The sequence below is a fragment of the Scleropages formosus genome, chromosome 8 (genome assembly GCF_900964775.1).
Source record: "Scleropages formosus chromosome 8, fSclFor1.1, whole genome shotgun sequence".
NCBI classification, from domain to species: domain Eukaryota; kingdom Metazoa; phylum Chordata; class Actinopteri; order Osteoglossiformes; family Osteoglossidae; genus Scleropages; species Scleropages formosus.
Window position 1 is genome coordinate 6,742,476 of NC_041813.1, and position 17,324 is coordinate 6,759,799.

At 44.7% G+C, this 17,324-nt stretch overlaps 1 protein-coding gene across 15 annotated transcripts in view; it reads left to right on the forward strand.

Moving 5' to 3' along the window:
* The window catches only part of ndst2a (N-deacetylase/N-sulfotransferase (heparan glucosaminyl) 2a), a 74,329-nt gene that overhangs the window by 46,363 nt on the left and 10,642 nt on the right, over positions 1-17,324 (forward strand). For 13 of the 15 annotated variants that reach the window (XM_018725053.2, XM_018725058.2, XM_018725052.2 and 10 more), the window contains one exon: positions 13,104-14,642. In XM_018725053.2, coding sequence (XP_018580569.2) covers positions 13,626-14,642 — 1,017 coding nt within the window. In that variant the 5' untranslated portion in view covers positions 13,104-13,625. Of the gene's footprint in view, positions 1-4,523; positions 4,552-9,373; positions 9,392-13,103; positions 14,643-17,324 lie in introns of those variants that run through there. The other 2 variants (XM_018725055.2, XM_018725067.2) reach the window with 2 other exon arrangements.

Here is a 17,324-nt window from a genome sequence, read left to right on the forward strand (position 1 = left end):
TCATCTTGCCTAATAAGTATTTTAAACTTTCAAGAAAGCATGGGTGCTGTTATAGATGAGCACAAATATTTGTCCATATCGTAGCTACAATCATGGCTCAGAAAAATAATTTATTAATCTGGAGTCATTTTCAACCCACAAAAGTTAAGTCTCCCCAATATTAACTGGAAATGTCAGATACTCCCTTCTTTTGCAATTCAAGCTCAGGACATTGATCTCACTGGCGGTTCATTGATAACCTTTGTTGCCCCTGCGGCTGTTACCTGTTCAGACGAGTGTGATGTATGTTTTGAACTAATCTCTTGCAGAATGCTGTGGACAGATGGATCTTTAAAGGATGTTTCTTTTGTGTACTCATTTTAACCCCCAACTATCTCTTTGGTAAATGAGAAAGAAGACTTGATGTCTTGCAACATTGCTTTGGGTGCAGTAAGCTGCATGGTGTTCAGTAAATCAACTCTTGGGCTCTTTACTCCTGTATGGAGAGCAACCCCCTCCTGCTTTCACCTCAGAGAGAGAGAACAGTGTGCAACAATGGTGCATTTTTGTTCATGGGCCGGTTCTGTGAATGAGGCATGCTGCCATCGAGCCGTGGGGTGGTTTTTTCTTCCGTGTGTGTTAGCGCATGCGTGCTTGCTCCGGTCTGCCTTCGCTCAGTCGTGGAAGCACTCAGCGGAACTGAGAGTAGTTTTTTGTGACTAGGTGTTGATCTGGAAGTCTACTGGGGTACTATGGCCCTGCCTTCCTGGGGCCTGCACACCTGTGCTATTGGCATGTCAACATGCTGAAGGCTTACAACCCCGATGCTTAGGCTTCACTCTCTCTGCCATTTAGATGAAGTGAGGAAGCACAATGTGAGTCTACAGCTTGATTTCCCTTTCCCCCGCTCTTGCATTCTTAGGTGTGGAACTTGACTCATTCAGGCCGTTATGATCAGCATTACCTGCGATTGGGTAAACAAGCCATATGCACCACTGCTCTCATTTCCCTATCTGAACAGTAGCAAGGCACTGGAGAAAATTTTATTAGGTCAAGCTGAAGGGATGTTTGATGTTTTCTTTTGTGACAGTTGTGACATCCTGCAATGTTAGCTGGATAAGAATGATGATTTCAGTGTACGGTATTCCAGCTGTGTGTTTATGGAACATAATTCATATTGCTAGAGATCACGTAGTTTAGCTGAACTCTGATGCTATTGTGGTATAGAAGTTAAATTTTGTAATATATTCAAGAATTTAATTGTATTTCCATATTTTAGTGAAGGTAGCGCAAAGGAAGAATGAGGTTCCATTGAACAAGGATTATCTTTTTACGGAACAGCTCATAGGTTTCATTGTAATGTTTTTATAATTTAATACTTTAATAGATGAGAGAAAAAAAAATGAAATAAGGTCAATTTTACGTTTTTTGTGACATATGAAATGTGTGTGTGTGTGTGTGTGTGTGAATAATTTTGCTGAAAAAACATTCGGCCACCTTTGTGAACAGATACTCTCAGCGGTGCTGTGTTTAGTATTGTCAGGGTAGAGGCTGCATGTGTCTGTTGTTGATCTGTCTCTAGGTGGAGAGCTGTCAGTTTTCCAGAGCCTTACATTGCTATTGTTCATTGGCATGATTGCAGAAATGGTCTGGAATGGAAGAGAGGGGTCTCTGGAAAAAGTGATACGTCCTTTTATCTCTTTGAAGATCCAGAGCAATATCTTCCCGTGAAAGGATTGGTTTGGCTTTCTCCATTTCTTCTTCCTAACATTATGTTGGGTTCATGAGTTTTGCAGGTTAACTACATTTGGATCACAGATGTCAAGACAAAACCCATGTGCCGACAGATCTTGTTCAGGGCCAACTCTTCAGAATGTTAGTGCAGCACAGTGCTTCTTCGTGATGATTTTTCACTTCCTGAAAATCACTGAAGTGATTGGGTAGAAAGCAAATATATAGTATCCCATCACACTGTCATCCTTAAACGGTGAGGACGAAAGCGGACAAATAGGACTAGGTGGCAGAGTGGGTAGGGTTTGACGGAACATCGGTGTTTTGGGTTCTTGCTTCATAAAAAAAGATGCTGAATGGAGTTCTTGGGGGGGCAGTAAGTATGTGCTTGAAGGTCTCACAGCTCCTGCTAAGCAGAGTCCCTCATCCAGAGGAACAATCTGCTTTGGGGGTGCATTTCACAGAGTTCCATCAGATGGTGGCACTAACAAGCCTGCACACTGAACCTAACAAATGTGTGTGGTTGTTGGAACCCTACATTAATGAAAGGATTTTTTTTTTCCCTTCAGCTTGTAGAATCACGAGTGCCCCCCTCTGCTCGTAAGATGTCTGCAGTTGGCCGTAGACCCGCTCCTCTGTGCTGCACAGTACTATCCACACCACCACGTCAGATTTTCTGGGCAAGGTAGACTGAGGAACACAAAGGCATGTTAGGCCATTTTCAGTCTGGAACTTGGTTTCCTCCAGAAAAACCTGTTTGTGAGTTAGGTTATTGTGCTTGTCAGCTGTGACTGACTGTGTGTGTGTTAGTAGACTACTCCATGGCTTTTTTTTTTTTTAAAAAAAAAACCTGCTACACAATCACGGAAGCAAATGCACTGGCAGTACAGGTTTTAAATGAGGAGGGATGACGGCTGTCAGTCACGTACACATGATGGGGGGCCAGGACAAGAGACAGTGCAATAAGATGAAGGTGAACAGGAGACCAGTAAACATTCCATACGGGGGAAAGTAAATGGCAGAGGTTATATCACAGGGGCACGTATGTATTGACAGCCTTATGTGCCCAGTATTTGAAAATGGGTGGCCATCTGGGACTCTACATTTTTATTGCAGAGGTTCCAGAGCGGGAGCAGGGAGTAGTGCATCTTGAGTGCCGGTGCTGGATGGGGGCTGGGTTCGGTGTTTATTGCTTCTTACATGCTTCTTACAAAGGGTCTCTGCGCCTCTGCTCCTTCAGTTGTTCCAGTTTTAAGGAAGGTCATAGTTTTTAGTACTGCACGCTGCCGGGTGAGCAGAGCCAGATCGTTTTTTGACCCCGTTGGTCAATTGTGCTGACTGAGCTTTACTTAAAAATAACCTCTTTTTTTTTTTCCCCACCCCGCTGCCTTCTATACCTAACAGTACGGCAGTAAAATGAACCTGCTGCATGTGTGAGAACAGCATAGTGTCCTTCCCAGCTGGATCTGTGAAAAGTTTGTGGTCTGTTAGGAACTTACCTCCTTCCCTTTTTCTTTGGACTTGTTAATCATAGATCAGGCAACCCCTTTCTTTGGGCTCAACACACAAAATCAGCCCTGTTCTCTCTCTCTCTCACACACACACACACACTCTCCATTTCCATATGTGCGGAGTGTTGCTTCTCTGTATGCATGTAAAGTGCTTTCCAGTTGTGTTCCAGGCATATTGAAATGTAAAGTGTAGAATGCGTTGGCGAGTACCACAAATTGCAGTGTGCTGTAGAGTGTTTCTCCAAGGTCTGCTTTAGGAGCATCTTAGCACACCCCTTGCTTTGCAGACAATATAGCCTCACAGGTTTTATCTGAAATGGTTGTGAACATAAGTTTCTCACTTCTGCGCCGTGCCTCTGCTGTGTCGGAGCGCTCGCTCTCCGGTGGTATGGAGGTAGAAAAGCCTGTTCCATAGTGCTGCCTCAGGATGTCTTGGTGGTAGTCGGCACCAGGCCCATCTTCTCTGCTCAGACTGTCTCTAAGTGTTCCACTCTAATGTTGGAGTGGCCTTCTGCAGCCCCTCATGCTGGCACTCGACTGTCGGTGGGGCTGGCAATGCTGATAATGAGACCTGACAGTCAAGAGCGCGGTCCTGATATAGGCATACTCTCTCACCACTCTGGGCTACCACTGCTAGCAGAACATCTGTCAGTAGCTCTAAGAGGCTGTATACATGGAAGATTGTCCATGTGTGCTCACGCCTGCAAGATGTTCGTTATCCGCAACATAGCAGAGTGTGCTCGTAGAGGTAAAATCTGTCCCCCAGTGTCCTCCAGATTTTAGATGATGAAAAGCCTAGAGGCCATATTCTGGGGTTCTTCTGTCCTTCACTGCAGAGCTGTCTTAACCTGTCTTGAAGGAGACTTCAAGAAATCGGAAACAGCAGGCCCTTCATTGGGTTGGTGTTTGTTAGGGTTCTAAACAGGATTCTTGGTTATGGACCCTGTCCCATGGAGTTTTAGGTATGCTCAGATTGGGGAACACTGGGGAAAAATTGCCAGGCTTTCTGTTAATGTCATTAGTGATGGCAAGAGCAGTTGGTCCAGCATACTAGTGCATTGCAGAGGTGCTGAGAGGATTCCAGGCCTCATGGCACCTGTCGCCACGGCGACCACTCAAGACAATTAACAGCAGCTCTGTGGCTTGGTGGCTGTCATGTTGATTCAACGTCCCAAAACACTTTTACAGACCATGGAGCAGCACGTTTTGTATCCTGACTAATTCAGGTAGATAATCCGTTCACAGAAATAATGGTACTTGGATGCTTCCTCAAAGTTAGTTGTGGCTTTCTTTTTTCCACAGAGTGGGACTTAAGGGAGGACTAATTCTGGTGAGTCATTGGCATCTTGTTGCTGTTAGAACTTGAGATGATTTTTATGTCTCATCTCACCCCACACTCACTCGGTCTCTGTCTGTCATATACACACACACACGCTCTCTCTCTCATATATATATATATATATATATACACACACACACACACACACACACACATCTACATTTATTCATTTAGCAGATGCTTTTCTCCAAAGCAACATACAATGTGTGCATTACATTAGCAGAAAGAAAGACTTAAATGCAGATGAATGCTTAAGTATAATTAGTTTCTTTCCACCATATGAACCAATGTACATCATACGAGTAGCTGCATAAAACTTTGTCAGAATATCCACGGTTCTGATTTTTTTTCCCTTCCCTTTTTTGGAGATACATATAAACATTTACATTACATTATGGAAGTAGCTGTGTTACAGGTTTATCTGGGCACAATCTAAGTTATAGCACATGAAGATTTATACCTTATATGAATTTGATAGATGATGGGTGAATTGAGTCCGGAAGAGGTGAGTTTTAAGACCGTTTCTAGATGTGGGCAGTTGTGAGCGAGAAGGGGAGGTCATTCCACCACAGCGGAACCAGAACCTTCGCACTTTACCTTTTTTCCGTGACACGCACACACACACGCACACGTCTTTGCTGTCTTCTTTCAGAACAAGGAGCTGAACTCGAGAGAAACTCTTGGCCTCTCTGGGAACATGGATTTGAGGACTGTGTCAGAGGGGATAGGGGGATGTTCCAGATGATGCATTTTAAAGTCAACCAGGGTTTGTTGTACACTGCCCAGATGAGCTAAAAATATCACTGCCTGGTCTGACACATATGAGAATGCTGTCAATATAGGGACAATAATATTGAAATACTACCTCCATGAACTTCAGTTAAATAGTGAAATATTGCAGAATTGTTGGACAGTCACCAGATGCCAGGCTTGGAGTCAGTATAGTGAAAACATACAGCACTTCCTCATGGCTGCATCCCCTTGTCACTTGTAAAAGTTGATAAGTGACATTTTAAAGATATGTAAAGTAAGCAGAAGGCATTTGGTTTTGAGATTTATGAAGATTTATTGTTTCGGTGTCAGCAAAATGGGGAAAAAAATGGCGACAGAATTCAAGCTTAATGCGTCTCCTGAAGCAACATCAGAAATTGTTTATCTTTGGATCATTTGGTCAGATAACATCTTGTTCAGGATGATCTTTAGTCACACGTCAACATTGATTTTTACAGTTTGTAGTGATACCGATCAAGAAACACCTTAATGTTTCACTGATAAGCGTAATGTGGTGCGTTACAGTAATTCACAATATCAAGTTTAAGATAACTTATATGCTAGTAACAATCCATGTACATTTTAGCAAGGATTTAATTTGTGACGGTGTCTGTAACTGCCGTGTGATTGACTGGTGGCCATTCCAGGGTACACCACCTTGTACCATGTGATTCCTGAGATTGGTACTGTAAACCTGTACCGGATATGCAGTAACTGAAAATGAATTGGACAGTTTTTTTTTTGGCTGTTAAACAGCTTGGATCGTAATACCAGATTGATGTGTTTGAACACACTATTTACTTCTGTATTACCTAACATCCCTATGCTTGCAACATGATGCTAAGATTTCATTTCCACTTGTCTGAAAACATAAAAATAAACAGACCCTGCTCTCGCAAGGTTCATTGTGTAAATTCTCAGATTGTTTTGCGACTGTTGAATCCACAAGTTTTAAAACACTGCTTTTTTTTTTTTTTTTTTTTTTTTTTTTTTTAAAAACTTGTTTCCTCTACTTTTTTCATTAGTAACAGCAACTTTGTGATTGTCTGCAACTCACTGAGGTAACGGATACCTTAAGTCCAAAGTACCAGTACCTTTCCAGAGATGTTTTGACAGTACCTTAATACCAGCATGATCTTTTATTCACAATTTAAATGCGATACCAAAGCTTGAACTTGGTTATGATGATTTGCACAGGGGTGGTACTGCTATACTGTCTCTCATGGATTCTTCACTGTATCACATAAAGGTCAAGAACAGCAGAATGTTCACTCACAAAAGGGACTCTACAAAGTACAGATATTCTGTAGGTGCTGTAAAACAGGATTTGGCCCCTCCCCCCAGTTATTATTTTCATGATTTTCTACAATTTCATTCCAAGCTATTATTTGTGTGCACTATGCCCTATAATTTTCTCTTTTAAATTGAATAAATACTTTTTGTCTTTTCCTGTGTCAGCCACACTCCTGGAAAAGCACTGTTTACGGTTCTGTTTTCTCTCCCGTACATGGCACCACATCGTATTGAGCCAAATAGTTTCACTATGCCAGTGGAATGAGGTTTTCTCTTGCTGGAATTTAAGTCCAATTGTTTAAAATATATATTTTTTTCTCTTATTGGCAGCTGATGTTTAACTGTGAATCTACAGAATATTCTTTGATCAAATGTGCTCAGAGCTTTGAATGCCTCCTCTTAGACTTTTCCTCTCTGACCTGAAGTTCTCTCCATCAAGACTCTCAGGGTAGAGCAGTCATTCTGTTCCCAGCAGGCATGGTACTTTTCCTTAGAACCAGTGATGTTGGGAGAAAGGAGAAGAAAGAATGTGCATGTCTCCTTCACTCATTTTGTTAGTGCACTGATGCTGGCGGCCAGGAGGAGCTACCCACAGCCGTGGAGGCATGAGGCAAGTAGTCCTTGCTCCCAAAGAAGGAGAAGGTGTCCCTGGAAACTCTGTAATAAATTTGCACTTAAAGGTAGTTGGTCATCATTGGGCCACTGTTGAGGGAGAATTCTCAAAGCCACTGGTTCAGCTGGCAGAATTAGATGATTCTCCATCCTTCTCACACGTGACACATCTTTCATGTGCTCAGAATGTGAGCATATGCTGTTGGGAACAAAAAGCTAAACGCAGAGGAGAGAATCAACAATGGGACGAGCATATGGAGAGCAGGAGTACAGCAGTCCTTTCTCTGACAGAAGTCTCCGTTACGGTCGGTGCTGTTCCTGTAAGCAGGGCTTTCAGCTGGAACGTCGTATTGATCGTTTGTCATCGATACGTTTAGCACAGATGTGTTTGTGTGGAGCTGAACTTGCTTTTACCATCAGCCTGGTCCATGACCGTGAAGCTAACCCCACGCGGATCAGACAAAGGATCAGGGTCTGACACATGGGTCAGTGCCATTGGGATATCAATATGCCGTGGGCAGGGCTAGTTTACTGCTCTTTGCTCTTCTTGCAGGAGCCAGTCTCTGCACCCCACCCCACCCACCCACCCCACTGCAGGGCAGGCACGAGACAGATTGGCCTGCTAATGAAGTGCCATTTTTAATCTTAAAATATTTATCCACCTCTAATGAGAGAGATTATCCCTGAGCACTTTGGCGGCTAAGGGTGTGGAATAAAAAGACGTGCTGCTCTGGAAGCAGACACCGTTTATGTTGCCTTCTGCCAGGAAGACTAATCTCAGGGTGATGAGGAAGGGAGGGATAGGGACCTTTGATAACAGTGTTCTTTACCAGAGCACATTTTTACTGAGCCAATTTCTCTGACTTTGTGAGGTACACTGAACCGGTCTGCTGCAGAAGCTTGTGGATCGGTGAGCCGTTTGTTCTCCCAGCCGACTGCCCTACAAAACTGTGACTGCTCCTGCGGTACTTCAGGGACTGCACCAGCTATGGGTTGAAATATTTCACTGTTGTCAAGCGAGCCTTGCGATAACTTCAGTTTTCCCTCCCCTTAAAATTGGCAATATGTGTAATTATGGAGCTGCTAATTAGAATGTGTCTGAAAGCTTTCGCATTGCGAGCGTCACGTATGGCTGACAGCGGTTTCTGCAGACACATGAATTGTACAGTAGCTGTTTTTGCAAGCGCAGATGTGTCAAGATGGCTGCTATTTTAGAAGTATTTTGACACGTCTGTGGGTTCGTGAATTTGTGTGCCAAAGGAGAAAGGGAGAATCTGCTCTTAAAAGCATGAGTCACCGTCTCACAAGGGTATCTGATATTACATCTGTGTGATGAGCTATGGTTGAAATGCAGCTTTCCCCCCCCCCCGACTCTTCTACCCTCATCATGCACTCATGTACAATCAGGGCAAAGAGGCTGTTCAAAGATAACGTTAAGTAGGCACCAACACGAATGTTGAAAGTTTATCTTGTTTACTTGCCCTAGTGATCTCCCTACAATCATCTGCCCTCTTGGAATTTGGAAGGTCTTCCACTTTGCAAGCTGTGAGATCATAACTTTAGGGAGTGAGTTTGGGACTGTTCCTCATATATGGCTTTCTGGGTAATCAACAGTTGCGTCCTTTGGAGCTGCATCTCCAGACCTTCTTGTGGGTCAACAGAGATGGTCTGCCACTGTAGCTGTATCACCCCCTTCTGGAGGGTGCTTAAATATCATTTCCGTGTGTCCGTGTCCGCATCCATATAGAATATTCCAAGAGATGCATGAAGGCTGCGTGCAGACCTCCACAGTGATTTTCATATGTCTTAACTGTTTGGCTGGAGTTTCCTAATCGTGTAGTAAGTTGTATTCATAGGTTTTATTTATGTGATGGGCCAACTATCAGAAAAGGCTCTTAGAAGCTCCATATGTTCATGATACAAGTAACCCAGAGCAGAGGTGGGGGTTGATATCTGGAAAATATTGCTTTCTGCTCAGCACCGGAAACTAACTGGTGGTTAATCCTTTCTCGTTGCAGCACTGGCATTCAAAGCATGCTCCTGGACATTGCTGTGCCGTAACTGCAAAAATACAGAGCAGTGGCGATCTTCTCCTCTTGGTTACCATAGCGCCATCGTTATGTCCTTAATTGACCAAGGTGTGACACTTACAAGGGTAAGCTGTGAGGTGTTCTTGAGAGGACTTCTATGTACAGTCGCACCTCATTGTGCTGTGTAACAAATGCTCAGTTGCATTTTTTCACCCTGTTTCTGCTAAGCCGGTCCCGGACCCTCCAAGCCTGACCCCAACAGGGGCGTAAACTGTGCCCGCTTAAAGACCCATCTTCCTTTGGGGCAGTTTGTTTTCCGTTGATGGGATGATACTGCAGTTCAGTTGAAGGTATACATGTCTCGTACCATAGTCTCACTGGTTTGCTTCATGACCTCACCTGAAATGTTTTCTGCAACTTCTCACAGCACTTTTTAGAGAATATATACAGAACCTGTGGTGGCTTCATACTGGGTTAGTTTGATTATTGTTCTTATTTTTTCCTCCTCTGTCGGCAATAAAATGGCTGATTTGCTGAGAAACATTAAAGTGGTTTGAATGTCCATATGAAAAGCAGATGGTTTCTGGCCTCAGCCAGGTGTTCTTGCAAAATGCTTAATAGAGATGGTCAAACTTTTTTGTGGTTAACATGTGGTGTCAGATAAAATCATGTAGCATGTTAAAAATCACTGTTTTATGAATTCACGTAGACTTTGATTAGTTATACATTTTCCCAGATAGCAATACCTTTTTAGTGCCCATCAGCAGTAAGTTATTTGCTTTGCTCATAAGCAAGAAATGGACTGTTTCTTATTAGGACCTCTGTGATCACTGCTGTGTGGGCCAATCATTTTGTATTTGTGTGTGCGCGTGGGTGCGTGCTTCCTGGTACCATTGCTGAAGTGGTGGGAATTAACCTTGTCTGGGCGTTTCACAAATCTACACTCCCCTGCCCGCTTTATACACACACTGTCTTCATGGGAGGTTTCTTAGATTTTTGGTGCAGCTCATGCCTAGGTGGGACTTGGTTTGTAATTGCATTGACCCTGAAAGCTCATTATGGGCTTATTTGTATAGTTGGGCCAATGTTAAGGCTTGTTCCCCCAAACATGTGCAACTGCTGCGTTTTTGTAGGCTTTGGCACAAAGGTAGTGGTAGTTATCGGGTATGGTGGGGACTCTGTTGGGCGGCTCAGGCTTGCCATGAGGGCTGTTCTGGGTGGGCTGATATGTCAGTGAGCAGAGGAACCAAACCGAACAAGAAAAAGCCATTCTTCCAACCCCAGATTCCAACTCCTCGCCAGGGTTTTCTCCTGCTGCCTTTTCCCTTCAAGCGGCCTGGATCCCAGTGCACTTTTCCTCCTACATGTACTCACTGCCTTTTATTACACTGTGTTTAAGAATTCTTAACATACAGTGTGGCTGCCAAGGTGCTTCAGAGAGTGGAAATGAGTCTTTATGTGAGGTTGTGTGCTTTGACCTGGAAGGCTGTTTAGATAAGAGCTTGAGTGTCTAAATGTTGGCTTTTGTAATGTCCTTGGCTTTTGGTGAGGTCTCACTGCTGCAGCAGCACTGTGTAGACTTCCTTCTCCTATTCTGCCTTCCAAATGTGTAGATGTTTCTAGACAGGTATATACAGATGTGTTTCATACCCTGGTTCCTTGTACCAGTGTGTAGTCCCTTCTCACACTTTGACTACACTACAGAGAGAAGTCTCCAACCTCCTTTTGAACGCTCACTTTATTTGAAACAAGTGCACTCGCTTCTATTCGCACAGGGTCCTTCACCACAGAAAGGCTTGATCTCCAATTTTACGCCTGCACTGTCTACAGGGGCTGTTTTCTTGGCTTTTTAGTTCAGAAGCCGTAACTTGTAACATTTCACACTGGCTTTCCTTTTGTTTCAGGCTTATTTTGATTTTGTTGTTCTGCTCGGTATGAATCGGGCCTTTTACAGCAAGCAGAGGGACATCAAACAGGAGAACCTGCTGTCAATCATGTATCTGACTTCAGTTTCTGTACTTCATTCATAATAGTGTGATTTGAAGGCATGTTCACAAGTGAAGAAGAACAATAGAACAATACTACTTTGGGCAAGTTGGTGTACACAGAATATTTTAGTCATGTTTAGGATTTTGCTTCTTTTCACTCTCACTTTTCCAGAGTAAGATGAACTTTGCCTCTTAACATAATGGGTGTAGAGATAGGGAGGCCATGGGCTGGTGGACAGACATTAGTAGGCCATTAGCCAGGCAAACCGGAGCCATGTCCTGTACGACAGGAGGTCAGCTATTTCCGAGTTTGCGTGTGGGTGGGGTTAGTGACTAAGCTAATGTGTTCACTGTTTGGTTAGGTTTCAAGGACCACCACCATCGCTTGCTTCCAGGTAAATGGAAAATGTACAGGTACAGTGCAAATCTGTAGCTCAGTGAGCTTTCAAAGCCCTTCGCTGAGTGTAAATATGTTTGGGGGCAGAGGGACACGGAATTGCCGGTAACATCCAGAATGACACTGGTTCATTAACACCGGGAACTCTGTTTTTGCTCAGGTTCCACTTGTGCTTAAGTGCTATAAATCTGCAAGGTTGACCATTTTAAAGATATGCTGCTGTGACTGACTATCTAATGTAACTCATGCGTTTTGCTTGCAGGGTCAGCGCAGAGCATAGGTACGCGTTGAGTAGTGCTTTTCTCAACCTTGGTGACAGCTGTTGATGTAAATGGTCATTCGTTCTGTGCTGAAGAGATGACACCCTGCTGCTGCAGTTATTTAAGACTTACTGAACACAATGTGGTAGGGTTAGAGGGGTTATTTGGGGATGGGGGCATCCAGTTTGGGTGTTCTTAATACAAAAGTAGGGAGTTCAGGGACTGGTCAGGAGTCCTGCCCCCACCCACTTGGTAATGATTTCTTGCCTTTACTGATATGGTGGTCCTGACAGTTGTTGACTTGAGCCATCCTTGGCGGTGAGTATTAGGTTATCTCATTTTCTGTGTGCTTTGAAGCAGTGAGGAGGTGTTGAATGGTGAACCTGAGGAGGAGCAAAGCTGATTTGCATTCGTGCAGCAGAGGGAAAGCGGAAGCGGTGGTTGACACTCCAAAAAAAACTTAAACCATCAGTGGTGTAACGTCATTCACCGCAGTATAACATTTTCCACCACACTTGTAAGGTTATCCCAGTGGAGGAGGATGGGGACTTTGAGCAGCTCTTTTAAGATCCATGTTTTAAAAAAAAAAAAAAAAAAAGTAGGGTATGGATGTGGTGTTAAGAGGCTACTGTGAGCACCAGATCCCCTCACTGCATGTGGGAAAATGTACAGCATAGTACAGAAACTGCTGTTACTGGCCCATGATAGCTCAACACTTCAAGGCTGCTGTTCGCTGCAAAGGTTGCTACTATGGACACGTGACCTTGCGGAACATATTCGCCTCTGGCATATACTGTGTGTCACTTCCATGTTAAAGATGTGGGTTAACAAGTCTGTCAGGTTCCTCAGGGCACGCTTCCTGATCCCCTTCCAGACTTCGCTAGATGTCAGCTGACTTCCCACATCCAACTTTGTGAGCTCATAGTACTTGTGGTTTATGGACCAGAAATCATTTTACAAACCAAGTTACAGGAACTTTATCTATGACAAATTTTTCAGGTCTTCTGTGAAAATTATTCCACACTGTGGTCTTAATGAACTGCTGTAAATTGCTTGCCTTATTTTTCTGTTCCATTCTAATGTATTTGTGTACAGGAGCACTAAGGACTTGGGGTCAGACGGGGGATAATTATATGGTGAGTGGCCTGTACAAGTGCTCCACTAACCAATCTCTTTTCTCCGTTACCCACAGGAATGAGACCCCCTTGCCCTCACCCTGTGAATGAGCTGCCAGGGATTACCTTGGGGGCGGTTTTTAGTGTTAGCCACCCCTGCTGCCTGGGCCGCACCGCTTGAAATGGATCACGCGCCACGTGGTTACTGAAGACGTAGCACGGGGTGGCTAGCCGAGAGACAGAGCTTCATCATCGACTGTAAATGGGAAGAGGTTTGACTGAAAACTGGAGTGGAATGCAATCCTCTTGAGGAGCTGGGGGGAGTGAGGTTGGGAGTGTGAGAAGCAGATAGTTGTTTTAAGGAGGAGGACCAGAGCCTGGTGATCCAGGGGGGGAATCTGGACAGTGGTGAAGGAGAAAGAGGAGTGAGTGAGTCATGGGCTGCAGGGGCCATGGTGACCTAGCTTAAATGGCTGTCTGTGAGGAGAGCTCAGTGCCACTGTCTGCTGCTCAACCCTCCCATTCCTGTCCCTGCTCTGTGGTTTTGCCCGCCACTGCCCTGTTCCCACCACCCTCAACTTGGCCTGCCCGCTGCTGCCATGGTGGGCGTCTGGAAACTGAGGCAGCTGGAGCTTCACCGCCTCATCCTGGCGCTCATCGTTTTCTCCCTGTTGTCTATGGCTTTCCTGGCCTACTATGTCAGCAGCAGCCCCAAGATAAAGGAGGCGCCCCCCTTGCCTTTCAGTGACTGTGGGGCAGCAGCTGCTTCATCGGGGGGACAGCGGGCGCCCCTCTTCCTGCCGCTGCAGGCTAGCAGGCGCTTCGTCAAGACAGTGGACAATTCACGCACAGAACCTGTAGTGTTAGTCTTCGTTGAGAGCATCTACTCGCAGTTGGGCCAAGAGATTGTGGCCATCCTAGAGTCTAGTCGCTTCAAGTACCGAACTGAGATTGCCCCTGGCAAGGGGGACATGCCCACACTTACAGAAGGTAACCGTGGTCGCTATGCCCTCATCATCTATGAGAACATCCTCAAGTACGTCAACCTCGACGCATGGAACCGCGAGCTCCTTGACAAGTACTGTGTGGAGTTCAGCGTGGGAATCATTGGCTTCTTCAAGGCCAATGAGAACTCACTGCTCAGTGCACAACTAAAGGGCTTCCCTTTGTTCCTGTACTCAAACCTGGGCCTCAGGGACTACCGCATCAACCCCGCCGCTCCACTGCTCTACATCACTCAGGCCAATGAGGTGGAACGGGGCCCTCTGCCAGGGGATGACTGGACCGTTTTCCAGTCCAACCATAGTACCTACGAGCCAGTGCTTCTGGCCAGCACACGGACCTCGGACGCACTTTCCCATCTTGGCTCCCATCTGGGCTCCCAGCGTGTGGCACATGCCACTGTTGTGCAGGATCTTGGTCTTCATGATGGCATCCAAAGGGTGCTCTTTGGCAACAACCTCTCCTTCTGGTTGCACAAGCTAATCTTTGTAGATGCCATTGCTTATCTGACAGGCAAGCGTCTCTGCCTGTCACTGGAGCGCTACCTGCTGGTGGATGTGGATGACATTTTTGTGGGCAAAGAAGGCACCCGCATGAAGGTTTCAGACGTGGAAGTGAGTACGTCGGTTTGGCACACTTGCTGGTTAGAGCTGGGGGTGGTTAGAGAACTATGTCTGGAAGCTGTTGTATTAAAGAGAAGGCAAAGAAATTGACACGCTATTTGAGTTTAACGTGACATGTTACTTACAGCATAGGTCTGATGAATGGCTTACACATATGCAGGTACACTTATCACCAGTTAGTGGATATTTTACAGAAATTTGTTTGAGTTTAGAGTTGAGCAAGTTTATACCAATTTCTTAACTTAGCAGAAGGTCCCTGAAATGTTTCCATATAGCAGGGTGCTTCCACTGCACAGCATGCGTACATCAAGTACAGGAAACTAAAGCAATTCCCCCTCTCTCTGTCGTTGCTGCAAAGTATCTCCAGAGTCCCCCTTTTCTTCCTTTGCTGTCTCCTCCAAACAGTCAGATTTATTTGTCACACTTCTTATTTTATGTTTTGTCCCTTTCTGGTAATATGTGCACAAAGAAACAGAGAGGAAGTCTTTTGATGTGGAGTCCACATGAATAAGTGTTGAAATGAATAATATGTCACCCCAAGATGTTTGAAGCTGCGCCGGCACCAGCTCCAAGGGACTCCGAAGTTGCTGAGCTCACGAGGGCCTAGCAGTGAAAGCAGCCAAATAGCCATCAAGCCGTTTAGCATGCAAACATTTGTCACAATCATCATTATGATGATTTATATAGAATTTACACATTGTCATGGAATCCCCTCTTCTAAGTGGTAATTTCAAAGTGTTGGACAGTTAGTACATATATTTATTCGTGATATTGTAGAATGTTTTTGTGCCGTCTAAAGCGTTTATCACTTATTACAAAAGGAGTGTAGTACATTTTATTGTTAAACAGCAGTTTATTACTGTTATTGATATTGTGTATTTTCATTCTGTCCATTTTCTCAAAATTTGCATGGCTACAGGTCACAGTTTTGTCATTCTAGTATAGTTTTGGTGGATTTTTTGGAGTATATTATACATTTCACCTAAGGAATAACTGCATTATAAAACATTCTTCTAAGGTAATTCCCTTGATAGACACAGTGACGGGAACAAAGTGTATCTGGTTGCTGGGAAGGGTTTATTGTGGTCTGCTAGTGCAGTCAGCAGTGCAATAATGTGTTGTCATCATAACAGGTTTCTGCCTAGAGCCTGAAAAATCCAGTTGTTACCTGGGCATATATAGCTTTTCACATTGTGGTGGGAGTGAGGACATGCTGAGACGGAGACATCTCCTTTAATGGGGTTGTGAGTCTCCTTTTTTCAATAATTAAAAGTTCTGTTGAAGCAGCAAGCTCATATATGAGTCTGGTCACTGGTCATATCAGCAGTTTCCAGAAGGACGCTGGTTGCGTTGCGGTTAGAGCTGCTGCCTTTCGACCCAGAGAGCGCAGGTTTGAATCCCACCTTCAGCTGTAGTACCCTTGAGCACGGTACTTAGCCTAAAATTGCTCCACTAAAATCACCCAGCTGTATAAATGGGTAAGTAGCTGTATGTATGTTAACATTGTATGTCACTTTGGAGAAAAGTGTCAGCTAAATGAATAAATGTCAATTTGCAGACTCCAGCTGCTCTGTGCAGAGTTTGTTGAAACTTCGTACTGTTTGTTCCACCGTAAACCGAGACGTTTCCCCGAGGGTCTCCTCTGTCAGATGCGTTAAACGAGATTATTGCAAATAATTGGAATAATGAGTAGATTAATTACTTGTTGGTGGCATGTAAAATGCAGCCAGAGGAACGAAAGAGTGAGGGGTGCACGCCGGGTGAAGGAACAGCCTTGTTTGTATGCGTTGCACTCTGAAGCCGAGAGCTTCCTCGCTGGAGTCAGTCAGGCAATTAATTAGTCTGTCTTCAGTTTAATTTGTCAACATTGGTCTGCAGCTGGATGCGCCAGGAAGCAGTGGGAAGGACTGCCGCATGCTGTACCTACTTGCACCGCATTTGCATGCTGGGTCACTCGTTGCCTGCAGACCATGTGGGCGATGGACTTGTCATGGGCGCAAACTTCTGTCTTAATGTCATGCCTGAAGTTGTGCAAGCGTAGACGTCGTTTTTACCGTTTTTGATAACGCATGAATTACAAATGCAGGAATGAGTCAAAAAATGAAGGTGTTGGTGTTGCCTGTTGACTGATCCACAAGTTGAGCATGGTATGCCTTACCAGCTGCCAGAGTGCGCAAAGGACACACAGCCAGCTGGTGGCAGTCTCTTGGCAAAATCACAGATGGAAAAATATTCTGGAGCATTCTGGGTGGGTTTCCAAAAGTTGTTTGTGCAGTTGTAACTGTAAAGCCTAATTATTTTGGTAGTCTGAGTTATTTTAAATGTATCAAACTGGTGCCACTTTTCATCCCTAAGTGTTCAATGCTGGCTATGGCATCTTTTTTGTTTTTTTGCTTAGCGGTGATTTACTTATGCTGGCTGGCGCGCAGCACTTTATCTGAGAGCCTCCTGCACATGTGAGCGCAATGGATGGGGTTTAAAGGTGCGATTCCCTCGAAAGGGACCAGCTAATCCGCATTCTTCTCAGTCGCTCTGCAACCCCAACACGGTATGGTAGCAGTAAAGCTCATTTCCAGCCCTCACTGGACAGACTGTGCGATAGCCACTCCCAAGTAGGGAATCCTGCAATGTAATTCCTGTACAAACAGAGCCTCGGGCACAAAATAGCAGGAG